The sequence below is a fragment of the Lissotriton vulgaris genome, chromosome 10 (assembly GCF_964263255.1).
Source record: "Lissotriton vulgaris chromosome 10, aLisVul1.2, whole genome shotgun sequence".
NCBI classification, from domain to species: domain Eukaryota; kingdom Metazoa; phylum Chordata; class Amphibia; order Caudata; family Salamandridae; genus Lissotriton; species Lissotriton vulgaris.
Window position 1 is genome coordinate 153,688,742 of NC_141698.1, and position 13,200 is coordinate 153,701,941.

The 13,200-nt window shown below is 44.3% G+C and overlaps 1 protein-coding gene across 1 annotated transcript in view; it reads right to left on the bottom strand.

The window, feature by feature from the left end:
• The window catches only part of LMTK2 (lemur tail kinase 2), a 254,965-nt gene extending 252,809 nt beyond the window's left edge, over window positions 1–2,156 (bottom strand). Inside the window, exon 1 of the mRNA XM_086940730.1 lies at window positions 1,783–2,156. Coding sequence (XP_086796856.1) covers window positions 1,783–1,882 — 100 coding nt within the window. The 5' untranslated portion in view covers window positions 1,883–2,156. The remainder of the gene's footprint in view (window positions 1–1,782) is intronic.
• Window positions 2,157–13,200: the final 11,044 nt, after the last annotated feature.

Genomic DNA, 13,200 nt, shown 5'->3' on the forward strand with positions numbered 1-13,200 from the left:
TGTGTTTTCATGTGATGAACTGCTTGCTATTCTTAAAATCATACGCCTATATTATGTGGAGCCAAAAAGGACACCAATTTGTATATCGTACAAAGCTCAACAGATAACCATAAACGTCATGAGGAAGAGGCTGGTCAAAGTGCACACATCAGCCATCATAACACTCCCATGTTGACATGTGCAGATAAAGGCAATATCAACCAGCTTAAAAGGAATCATCGGTGTGGATTAAGCAGAGCATAACTCCCTACAACCAGCAATGATTTTTGATACATTCCCCCTAAAGTTTTGCCTTGTGAAAGTTTCCTGTCATTCATTTAAAAATACACATATAGAAGCCGTTATCCTATTTTCAAGCAGGATATATGGGGTGGAGTTTAATAACAAATCACTAATGTACAGTAGAAAGCAGCCAGCTTCTCTATCAATAGGCACCCTCAACCAATGAGGGCTTTTGTGATTGTCCACGGGAAGTGTTAGCATAGTGGAGGGTCCCTCCGTGATGCCTATATAGTCACATAAAGCTCAATCCTGCCCTTCAAAGGACTGCCCTCTGTTTGACATAATGTTGTACAAAACTGCGAGAGGTTTTAATATCTTTTATGTGTTGAAAAATATTTCATAAGTGCCAAATACCTTTGGCCTGGCAGCCACATATATATTTACAGGGAATAGCAAAAGAACATATGACCCTTCTCTCAAAACCTCTCGTTTGAGACCCTGGCAATCACCAGACTTTATGCAGACGCTTATCTCTGCCAGATTCCCGCATCAGCCACAGCCAGATCCGATCACTTAACTGCAATCTGTCCTTTATAACTTCATATAGTGAAGTAGTGTGGCTCACTGGTTAGAGGCGGCAGACCCGAGAGCAGAGGACGGCCCGGGACCAGGGTTCGATTCCCGGCGTGGCAGGTTTCTGGACCAGGGTCAGCGGACTTGATAATTCTCTCGCCTCGGTGCCCACTCTGATCAGCGATCACACTCAGCAACTCTGGGCATTAGCTTGCCTCATCTTCACTAACGGCCCCACCAGACCGCCGGGGATGCCTGGTCTCACCCTGGAGATACCCATTAAGGGACCATCTCTCAGGGAAGCCAGGAAGGGTTTCGCAGCGGTCGAAGCGCCTTGGGACCCTACGGGTAAGTGGTGCGCTATATAAATGCCTATACATACATACATATTACCGACCAGCAACTTCGATCCTACGATTCATACTCAAGAGGGCATGTGCACGACCGTGGGTCCACTTAAGTTCCAGACAAGACTTTACCCAAGAGGCCAACTCATTGTATCCAGCAGCCCCTAATTCCTTCCTACCTTTCCAAATGTATCCTTACCCTTTCCTTCACTCTCGTCTAGACCCTCAACTTTAGATCTCACTCCTGGTGGCAGATCGACTTGGTTTGATTACTCAAAACAAATGCACAACAGAATCAGACATTTCTCCGCCAGGCACCTTAACCCTGACTTCTCCCGGATATGATCTCTTATCAACTCTCTCCCTGCCCCCGATACTGGACTCGAACCCCGCACATCGCCACTGACTCTTCTGATCGCCAGTTTCCATGCTAAAGCTGCAACTGGTCTAAGAAGGAACCATCGGGCTGGGCCTCAATTGCTCTCATGAAAGATTACAAGTAACCCACGGGACCTGTGCTGTCTTCAGGTATACGGAATGCTTAAATCAGCATTGACTGGGTTGGCTTAAACAAAAGTTATGATCTTAAATAGACTCCAGCTCCCCGCCTCCGTTTATACACCGCTGTCATGTCTCTCACCTGCACCTGTTTGCGGAAGTGGCACGGCTCCGACACTCCCCATGATCAGCAACAGGATCCCGAATGTCAGCACTGGTGGCGAGGAACGGGCCGGCCCCATGATCAAGGTCTGCAAGCGCGCCCCGAGCCTCAGCTGCTGGCGGATGCAGTCTGCTGAGGACGGTCACTGTTGCTCCTTGCCGCCTGGCGCACAATGGCTCCCCATGGCCACCCTTGGGCACCGCACGTCAGCGGACATGACGCCAGGGGTGAGCATTGTTAATAGTCAACAGAGACCGGTGCCCAAGCGGCAAACACCGCAGCCTCTTTCGCCTTGTACCGCGGGGAGCGCTTCCTCAGGCAGCCATTACTCTGACGTCGAGCTTTGGGGCGGGGCTAAGCCCGAAATGCACAATCTTGTTGAAAGACAACCATCACAGCCAATAGGAAATGATAGAACTTTACCTCCGCCAATGGGAGCGGGCATACGAGTGAGTCTTTTTCTGAATAGGTGAGTGGGATGACATCATACAGTGAGCAATGATTGAGATACCCAGAGATATCACGTGACGGCTCCAACCTGATAAAGTGCGTCGGTCCAGCCTTCGCATCAAGTGCGGGTCACGTGACGGTGGGCGATCCCGCGAGCAGCTGACTCTGACACCTGTAGCGGCATCTGCAGCAGGTGCTGAGAGGGCCGGGCAGAGGGCCAATGGGGAAGCTTAAAACACATACAGGTGCAAAACGAGCCCAAACAGGAGCCTCTACCCCATAGGGTGGAAGAGGAAGACTCATAGCTAGGGTTGCCAGGTAACCTCCCGAGCACTATAAGTGGAAAAATACTGTTCGAACTCGCTACAGGGAAGGGAAAGAGTAGGTCATGCTGATAGGTAGTTAATATGTTTCTTGCGCAGTGCTTCTATTCCTACTGTGCACTACTTCATCGTTAATCGTGCACTGGTGCACAGGAAGGCCATTCACATTTGTCTAATGGCGATGCTAGGGGAAAACAAGAGATGTGGGTGCATATGTATCAAAAAAGAGTTTTGCAATTCTCAAATTGCGGTTTATAGCGATTAGGAATTTGAGAAACGCAAAATGCAATGTATGTAGGATTTGCAAAAAAAATTGCGAATCCTACATATTCCTTAATTGCGACTCATAAATTGTGAATCATAATTAAGGAATACCTTCCCATTCATTCCTATGGGCCTAGCATTTTGCAAATGCAATTTCAAGGGTGCCAATAGGACACCCTGTTGCACCCCTGAAATATGCATATGTGCACATGTTGCGCACATTTATTTTATTTATTTTAATTTTATTTTATTTTAAAAGTTTTATATTGCGCTAGCTTGACCCGTAGGTATCAGAGCGCTTTACATACACACAGTGAAAAACAGAAGGACATTACATTACAAAGTAGGTTGGCAGTAAGGAAGCAAACCAAAGAAAAAAATACAGCTTGGGAAATAAATATGCAGTGCAGAAGAGGGGGAGAGAACAATAAAAAGAAAAAGGTGAATTGACATAATCCAGTCACCCACTATCCTTGAATGTCCAGAGAGAGAGGAGTCAACTCGGATATAGAAGTCTAGGTTAGTTGACGTTGGTCAGAAAAGTATTTGTTAAGGAGATGGAGTTTCAGGTCCCTTTTGAAACAGGAGAAGGAGGGGTTGCATCTGAGGACTCCAGGAAGAGCGTTCCATATCCTGGGAGCGTTGCCAGAAAACGATTGGTATTGGGTGGTTTTCTTTTTCAGTTTCGGAGGAATAAGAAGGAGTGAGATGGAGCTTCTCAGCGTTCTGGATTGACCTGCTCTTACCAGTTTGTTGTTTAGGTAGTTGGGGCCAGGAGAGTGAAGGGTTTTGTGTGTGATGCAGGCCAGCTTATAGATACACCTCCCTTCCATGGGAAGCCAATTGAGGCAGTTGAGAGCTGGAGTGATGTGTTAAAATCTTTTAACTCCAGATACAAGTCGAGCGGACATGTTCAGCACTGCCCTTAGAGTGGCATTGGATCTCCCTAGTACACACTGATTGACAGTACAGAAGAATGGCATCACCTGTCAAGCTCCAGACCAGAAGAACCTACCACCAGAGACCCAATATAAACAGAAAATCAACTATATTAAAAGGGTCAGTGTGCCATTCGCCAACAACACAGCATGTTTGAAAGAGGCTACCAAAGCAGGAATTTTCCTCTTGTCTATAATGATGAAAATGCAAGTCCACACAGCCATGAATCAAAAGTATCAGATACTACACCTACATGCCCTAAGGGCATGTATGTGCGCCATATGGCACTTTGAGAAAAGCAAAAAAGTGTTTTTTTTCTAGAAAATCACAAATCACCACCAACTTGAAGTCGGTGGTAATTTGCAATTCCTTAAGACCAAATATCAAATTTCTGGTGCTTCCAGAATTGCATTTAAGGAATTGCAATTTCCAATTCCTTAATTACAGTCTCAAAATAGAGAATAGCAAATTTTGCGAGTCTCTATTTTGCGATGGCCTTTTGGGATGATATATCCCAAAAGGCTTTTTCCCGTTCGCAAATGGGCAGACTCTGAGAATTGGCCCGTTTGCAAACGGAAAAAAAGGCTTGATACATATGGCCCGTGGTCTTCCTAAATTCTTACAATCCAGGTGATAACATGTTGTATAACTAATACATCTGCTTTCACAGTTTTACATCTTTCCAAACTATATTGTCTCTACATTGCCTGTACCTACAAATCTTTTTCATTTACAGCAACATGGGCGAAGAAATAATTGCAAGCTTGTATATATATAACGTCCTGCATGCCATTAATAAGGCATTGTACGCGCCTAAAGAGGGTGTGGACCGTTCTGTTTTTATTGAACCTTAAAAGGTGTAAAACTCTATAGTACATAGGTCAAAGACTTTTTGATTGTGCTGTAGGAACGCATCATTTATTTATTTATTTTATTTATTTCAATTTATATAGCGCATTATCACCCCTAGGTCTCTAAGCGCTTGTACAAAAAGAAAAACCAGCTCTACAAAAGCAAGTAGCAGACTTACAACACCCCCCATGCTTCCCGAAAGAGTATGGTTTTGAGCGACCGGCGAAATGGCAAATGGCAAAGTGGAAAAAGCACGCCCGCCCACAGTGGACAGGCGGAAACGTGGACTAACCAAGAGAGTGACTTCAGTGGACCGCAGCACCCTACCAGGGATATAACCAGATAATCTGGATTTAATATACCTGGGCGCATTACCGTAGAGTGCCTTATGTGTAATGCACAGTCCTTTGAACAGTGCCCTCTGTCTAACAGGGAGCCAATGCAACTGACGAAGCGGTGGAGCGGTGAAGCATGCGTTTTCCTAGGCTTCTTAAAAATCAGTCTCGCTGCATCGTTCATTACTGTCTGTAGCCTCGCAAGTTGCCGCTGAGGCAGCCCTATATACAGCGCATTGCCGTAGTCCAATCGTCCCAAAATCATAGCTGAAACAGCACTTCTCAAAGTAGAGAACGACAGCAGTTGAGAGATGTTGCGAAGCTGTCTCAGCAGACCAACACAAGTGCCTACCACCACTGACACCTGTTTCTTCATAGACAGGTTACTGTCAATGTGGATGCCCAGGCTTTTCACCACGGTTGCTGGTTGCGGCGCCCTGCCCAACTCCTTGGGCCAAAATCCGTCTAGAAAATCACAAATTACCACCAACTTGAAGTCGGTGGTAATTTGCAATTCCTTAAGGCCAAATATTAAATTTCTGGTGCTTCTAGAATTGCATTTAAGGAATTGCAATTTCCAATTCCTTAATTACAGTCTCAAAATAGAGAATAGCAAATTTTGCGAGTCTGTATTTTGCGATGACCACAACAATTGAGTGGCATATCTCAATATGACTGCCATACCGTAAATGTTTGCCAGCACTTCTCAGCAGGCCCTTTCCTCCAGGCTTGGCGGTAATGCACAGTTGCAGTACTTCTTGACAGATCTGCTACATTAGCAGATGACAGTAGTCTAACTCACACTTCTCCCTACCATAAACCTCTGGGTTGGTTAAGTGACTGCTAGCATCTTACCTTGGTAGCTGTAGGCACTGCGCTCCCATAAGCACTTGAACCCAAATAGCCTCACTCATGCTTAACTCATCCTTATAGAATCTTTTTCTTCTTCATTGGATCCTGCTTGTGCCATTAATTTATTATACTCAGAGAACAGCAGGGGTTCACAAGAGATACATTTAAGTGAAATTGGCAGTTGGATGCAGCCCTATCGAAGTGCAATTGAATGAAGAACTGTGGTTCCACTAAGGCCCTAATTCGGACTAGCCTGGGAATTCTGATGGAAGCTACTGGCCTCTTTAGAATTTCAAGTTTAACAGCCATTTCGAACATGTGTTGTATTTCACTTAGGCACTGTGCCTGCTGGAAGCACACAAATTCTCCAATTCCCAAATGTTGTTCCCCAAGAGTATGAATACCACCTTGTGTTGGCCTACGAACAGGCACTTGAGAAGGAGATGGACGCCCTCTTCACTGCCCGACACAAAGTTTTTTATAATCTGCCGAAATCACACCATCAAGCACTCAAGTCCCTGACTGAGAATAAGGACCTTACCATAAAGCCAGCCGACAAGGGTGGGTCAATCGTCATACTGGACACTGAAGTGTACCGAGCTGAGTGTCTTAGACAATTGAACATGCGAAATGCGTACTCCCCTCTGAACCATGACCCCACTGACGAATTGAAATGCAACATCAAAACACTGGTTGAAGAAGCCTCCTCTGAGGGATGGGTCACACCAACTGAAGCCTTGTATCTATGCACTGAACACCCGAAGATGCCATACTTCTACACCTTACCAAAGGTTCACAAAGAGCTTCGACCACCTCCAGGACGCCCTATAATTTCCGGGATAGGATCAGGCCTGGAACCTCTGTCCACCTTTGTGGATCATTTTTTAAGACCGATGGTGCAGGAGATGCCCACCTATCTCAAAGACACCACTGATTTGTTAAGACTTATACCTGACATCGAATTTGATATGGATACTGACCTCCTAGTCTCTTTTGACGTGGAGGCACTCTATACCTCTATCCCGCAGGATGAGACCCTGGACGTTGTGCACCAACTTCTTGACTCCAGGGAATTGAACAGTATTACTCCTGTCCAATTTATAATGGCCTGTGCCACCTTGGCCATGAAACAAAATTTCTTCCAATTCGAAGAACAGGTTTATATACAAACATCGGGCACCAGCATGGGGAGCGTTTATGCCCCTAGCTTAGCAAATCTTTATGTCCATTCATTTGAGCAAAATCATGTATTGAATGACCATAATCCCTTCATAGATAACCTCAAGACCTGGAAAAGGTATATCGACGACGTCTTTGTTGTGTGGAGAGGCTCCAGTGATAGCTGCTTTGAATTCCTAGGCTGGCTGAACAGCAGAAACAACCATCTTAAGTTCACTGTCGAAATTGGTAGACATAAACTGGCATTTCTTGACCTTCTTATCATTGCTAGACCTGAAGGGCTACAAACTGAACTATATAGAAAGCCCACTGCGAGGAACTCCTTGTTACTGTTTGACAGTAACCACCCGAAAGCATTGAGGGAGAGCCTTCCTTTCAGTCAGTTCCTACGAGTTCATAGGAACTGCTCAACAAAGGCAGCTTTCGATAAACATTCTGATGAATTGAGCACACAGTTGGTCGCTCGCAAATACCCTCCTCGACTTGTACGTAGGTCCTTGAAAAGAGCAGCTAACAACAATCGTGAAGCTCTGCTGGAACCAAGACCTCCTAAACCTACTTTGGATCACCTCACCTTTGTACATACCTTTGGGAATCTTTCCAACAGCATTCAAAGTATGGTCAAAAAACACTGGCCAATATTAAACTCAGGCCGTTTGACCCTTCCTCGCCCCCTGGTTTCGTTCAAGAGGGGCCCCAATCTCAGAGACAGACTGGTGCACACCAGACCACGGGAAGACCCCCCTAGAGCAGTAGGTTCACTGTGGAATCTGCCTCCTGTTCAGGGACATCATCCCTGTGGCAATTGTCAGTTGTGTGCCCAGACAACCAAATCACTACAGATTGATATTGGCACTTCAAGACCCTGGAAGCAGTTGAAATTTACCACGTGCAACAGCGACCACGTGATCTATCTCATCACCTGCCCCTGTGGGCTGAAGTACGTGGGCATGACCACACGGAAAGTCCGAACATGGATATCGGAACACAAGAGTACCATCCGTTGTGCTAGACAAGCGACTAAATTGACTGCACATTTCCTGGAGGCAAAACATCTAGCCACGGAATTCCAGTGGACGGTATTAGAACAACCATTCATCCCAACCCATACATCGGATGTAGCCAAATACCTAATGAAAAAAGAACAGAAATGGGTACTAAAACTCAAGACACATAAAGAGGGTTTGAATGACGATATTCCTTGGTCCACTCTGTAACCTTCCTTTTGATACATCTGACTACATCTTGTTGTTTACTGCGTATTGATCAGCACTGAGATAACAACACTGTCAGTAAAACACAACAATGTATCCTCTTCATTAGGATAGTGGTCCTCAAACTTTTTCCTACACGTAACTTTATTTAACAACATGAGCAGCAATATATATATAAAAAAAAATTTGTGCTAACTCACTGGTCCTTTTAACTACATTTTAGTGGCCCAGTTTTCACACTGTGTGTGACGCACTCTCTCTTATACTTTTTTGGTTGTCTTCAACTTTCTAAAACATTTCTATCAGACTCTCTTAATACATCTTGAGCAGCAGAGCACATTTTTACTGCCGACGTCTGATATTTATCAGGAGACTATGGCCCTCACGGCTCACTAGTTCAAAACTACCTGTAATGTTGACATTTTGGTTACAATATATATATATATTTATATATATATAACATCCTCTAAAGACTTTGCCCTGTCAGTAACGTTTTTGTTATTTGCCCAACAGCTGCTCCGCTGTCTTGCTCGTTATACCATCGGCGTCTGTTTTTGTTTTTGTTTACATCACCCTCGTGGTCTGTCTACCACTATTCAACGGCCTGAGACGGGTGAGCCAATGAGCGCCCTTCTGACATTTCTTTTCAAACCAATCAGATCGCACGGCCACGCGTATCACGTGATGACGCGACCAATGGCAGCGCTGGTTATAACAAGCCTCGCGCCTCCCGTTCGGTACCTCCCCAGTCGGCCAGGACGCCGGCCCCGGAGTACCGACGGAAAGGTAAGGCGAACCCATTGCAACCTCGAGCCTCCTAGCCCCTTCGCTTGCGCTTGGTTGTCCTTCTCTGGCACGATTTCTGTGTATGCGAGTGAGTTCTTTTCTGGTAAATGATGAGAAGAGCACTAATGCCAAAAGATGCGAGCACTTATAACTAGAGATGCAAGTTCCATTTGTTAATCAGCGACTGGCGTAAAGGGGTGTTCTGTTTGTTTTGTGCACACTGTAATTAACATGTGGCTGTGCATGTTTTTTAGAGCGGTGCTTCATTTTCCCCTGAGCCGCTGCCAGGTGGGGTGAGGCTGGTCTACCTTACAGATCAAGGTAAGGACTACATGGTTTCTTTGGGCATATGAAATCTTTTCCCAAGAGTATAACCACTGGCTCCATTTAATAAGAGCGCTGAGATCATGTTCTGTGGTGTGATTCTGAACTAGATCCATAAACTATGGACTTATCTTTGAAGCCCTTGAGTTATTGACAGTTATACCCATACCCCTTATCCACTTTCTCTTTCCACAGTGACCGATACTGATCGTAAGGGCACTCGGAATATTCAGGTGACTGTAAGCACTTGTTTTACATTTCCTTGTGTTACTTTTTCACTTCACTCATTATTCTTTTCATGTTGTGCAGTAGCTTTAATTGTTCAGTCTTTGGTCCTGATGAATGCAAGGACGTAGCAGTCCGTATATTGCAGAAACATGTTGACCATCCCTACCTTAGGCAGTCTACATAATCAGACTGCTTTAGGTCGCACATTATTTTAATCTTGGTGCTGAAGGCACGCACAGAATAAATACTATCTTGTGCCTATTCTAAACCAATTTTAATACACTCTTTTTTCTTGGTTTCTTCTTTTTCACTCACATTTCTTTGCACTGCACACCCCAGTCCCATGTATTTGTCCACTCACTATCATCGAGTGGTAAACCACACTGTTAGTGTTCATACCCTTTGAGGAACCCCCTAACCACCGGGTTGACCTCTGAGTGTGACACTGTTTTTCTCAGACGGGTGGTTCGGATAAAATCCCAAATGATGAAGGGCGGATCCGAATGGTGACTGATGGGTTATTTCCTCATCCTTTGAGAATCTCCTGTGTTGCATTGATTTAGTGGTACGGGTGATTTGGGGTACTTCTTTATACTCTTGGGCGTTCTCCTTTTAGACCCTCTGGTATCTAGTGTTTTCTACATGTTCTCTGGGGATTGTATCCAGAGTGTGGTCTATAAACTTCCCCAAGGTCCTCCCCCATCGTAGTTTGATTGGTATTTCACTTAGGCACTGTGCCTGCTGGAAGCACACAAATTCTCCAATTCCCAAATGTTGTTCCCCAAGAGTATGAATACCACCTTTCCCCACTCCAGAATTACTGTGACTCCTAGAATCAGCAATTCTCGAATGGGCAAATAGGGGCCCAAGTTCTGTGCCACTTGTAATAAGAACATAAATGGAAGGATTGCGCCGGTAAAAATAACAATCTGTTTTGTGCCTCATATCACTTATCCATAAAACACTGAAACACGGGCCAATAAATCCAGTGTCAGTCCATATGCATCATGAAATATTTGGAATGACGGCAAGAGACTAATGTTATTCAAGTTGAATATATTGAAGCCAAACAAATATATGTTGACTTCCATACCCAGCTTGCATCTGACGTCCCAGTACAGGTCCTTCCAAAAGTCTGAAACTGTCACATTGAGTGGAGTGGTGTGGCTCACTGGTTAGAGGCAGCAGACCCGGAAGCAGAGGTCGGGCCGGGACCAGGGTTCGGTTCCCGACACGGCAGGGTCTTGGGCCATGGTCAGCGGACTCGATAATTCTTGCCTCTGTGCCTACTCCAACCATGGGTCAGCAACTCTGGGCAATAGCTTGCTTAATCTCTACTAACATCCGTGTCGGGGATGCTTGTCTTCACCTTGGAGATGCCCAGGAGGGACCATGTCACAGGGAAAGCCAGGATGGGTTCCCCAGCGGTATACAGCGCCGGGACGCCCCTTTGCTGGGGCAGCTGTGCGCTTTACAAGTATACGACATTTAACTTTTAACCTCACTAACATATGATTCCACTAACATACACAACAAACCCCACCTTTAACAAGATGCCACTGCGTTTTTTACACTCAGGAATGATCTAAAAATGCATTGGCCATGGTACGTAGGGCAGCCACTTGTACTGAGTCAATGGCCATGGCAATTGAAGCTCATTGCTTCTGAAATGAGCCATAACTTCATCTTGGATCTTCCTCCAGATATATTTCCTCTTTGATATCCCCCTCAGCTTGCACCTGAGACACCAGTATCATCATCCTGACGCGAGGCACTGTATCCATACTGACATGCTGAGTAAAACGCACGTAGTGAACTGCCTATCAATTGCTGTTGCCATTGGGACTTCCACCAAGAGTAAGGCGAAGAGTAAGAGGGAGCTAATACGGCTGAGCTATACATAAATGCTGTCTTGTTATTTTCACATATTAAAATATAAGTATGGTATTTGAAATCAGTGTCAACAATAAGACGCATTAATTTACTACATGGTTTGTTATCAATACATTTAGGTATGAATGAATAAATTATGAAGCTATCATTGATGTACAAAAAAGAGTACATTAATATTTACATTTTATGTTGCGGAAGAAATGAAGACAGTTTTCTCGATCCGAATGAAGTAAGAAAAACATTTGAAATGCAGTGATTAAAAGTAAATAAGATAATCAATGAGTACAGAATAGGAGTGAGTGAAAATATAAATAGCACTGTTGCATAAAAGAGAAAATTATGTTGAAACATGAATAAGCAGGAGTTAGAAATAGTTTTTAAAACTATTATTTTATTGATATATCTATAAAATACCATTTAAGAGTCACACGGGTTTTGAGACAAAGGTCAATTTCAGTATGAAGGCTTTGTTGTTTCCACAGTTCATTAATCAATCTTCAGATACTGCTTCAATGATTACACAAGTGCCATCTCTGGCTTCTTAGGTCTGGATTTTGAAAGTGCAGCTGTCAAACAGTAATTTCGCTTACACTGTACACAGAGTCGGCTATGGGTCGCCCCTCTCAACCATTGGCTTTCTTCGACTAGTTTATTTCAGTCTTTGTCAATCGCACCTTATCTCAGCCCAGTGGGGTTTCCATCGCTCACCTAGTGACATTGGCTATTTAGATATATCCTTCTGCTTCCACTTGAGTGCCTGCATAGAACGGCATGAGGGACTATTTTACAACTATGTTTCTCTCTGTCCACTCCTGATGGCTACCTCCTATGTGTCTTACTCTAATTTGGTAACTTAGACCTACAGACTTTGCCATTGTCTGTTGGTGGTGTCTTTCAACTGCCATCACATCCCTTGCCACCACTCTACCTACATCAAATGCTCCTCTCTCTGGCCAGTGTCTGCCACTCCTGACCTGTGTCGCCCTTCAGACCCCCATGGGACCCAGAACATTGGCGGCAGCCACATCACTCGTTTTTTTGTTAGGGGTTTTTTTGTTAGGGGTTTGTGGGTACGGCTGCCGAAGTACCTCTTTCGGAGTTTATGTATGAAACCCTGGTCCCTCCAAGTACCCCTCCTCACATGGTAAATTGTGTTTTTTGAAGTTGGCTTATCTGTCGTGTGCATAGTTATCTGGCATTCAATAAACAGTTAAAACTTAAAGATAAACAAGAAAGTCACGTGTGTTACAATCATCATCATCATATATCCTTTATTTCGGTTTTGATGAATAAAACCATAAAAGGCAGCATACACACAAATATAAATTCATCCAAATTGATCAATACAATAATAAAAGTACAAAGTAAAAAGGTTTAAAAAAAGTATAAAAACAAAATTCTTCAGTCTTAATACAATATTATCACTAACTCAGGAGCTACTCAGTGAAAATATTCAACTTTTCACAGTAAGATTTGATCTAACATGCCATATCGATAATAATAATGTCATGACAGAAAACACATCTGGTCCACTAGTGTTGGATCTACATACTCTCATTGCTGTGTGACTATCCATAAAACCCATTAATTGACAAATATGTCTAACACATCGGGCCCGTTACCTTGTGTAATGGCCGAATTTTCTGATTAGATGGGATCAGCCCCTAGGGGCCCCTCCAACCCAGCCAGAACGTAACCACATCCCTCCTCAGGACCATCTATCCAGGCACCTGGGTACCTACCTGAGGATGGGGAACT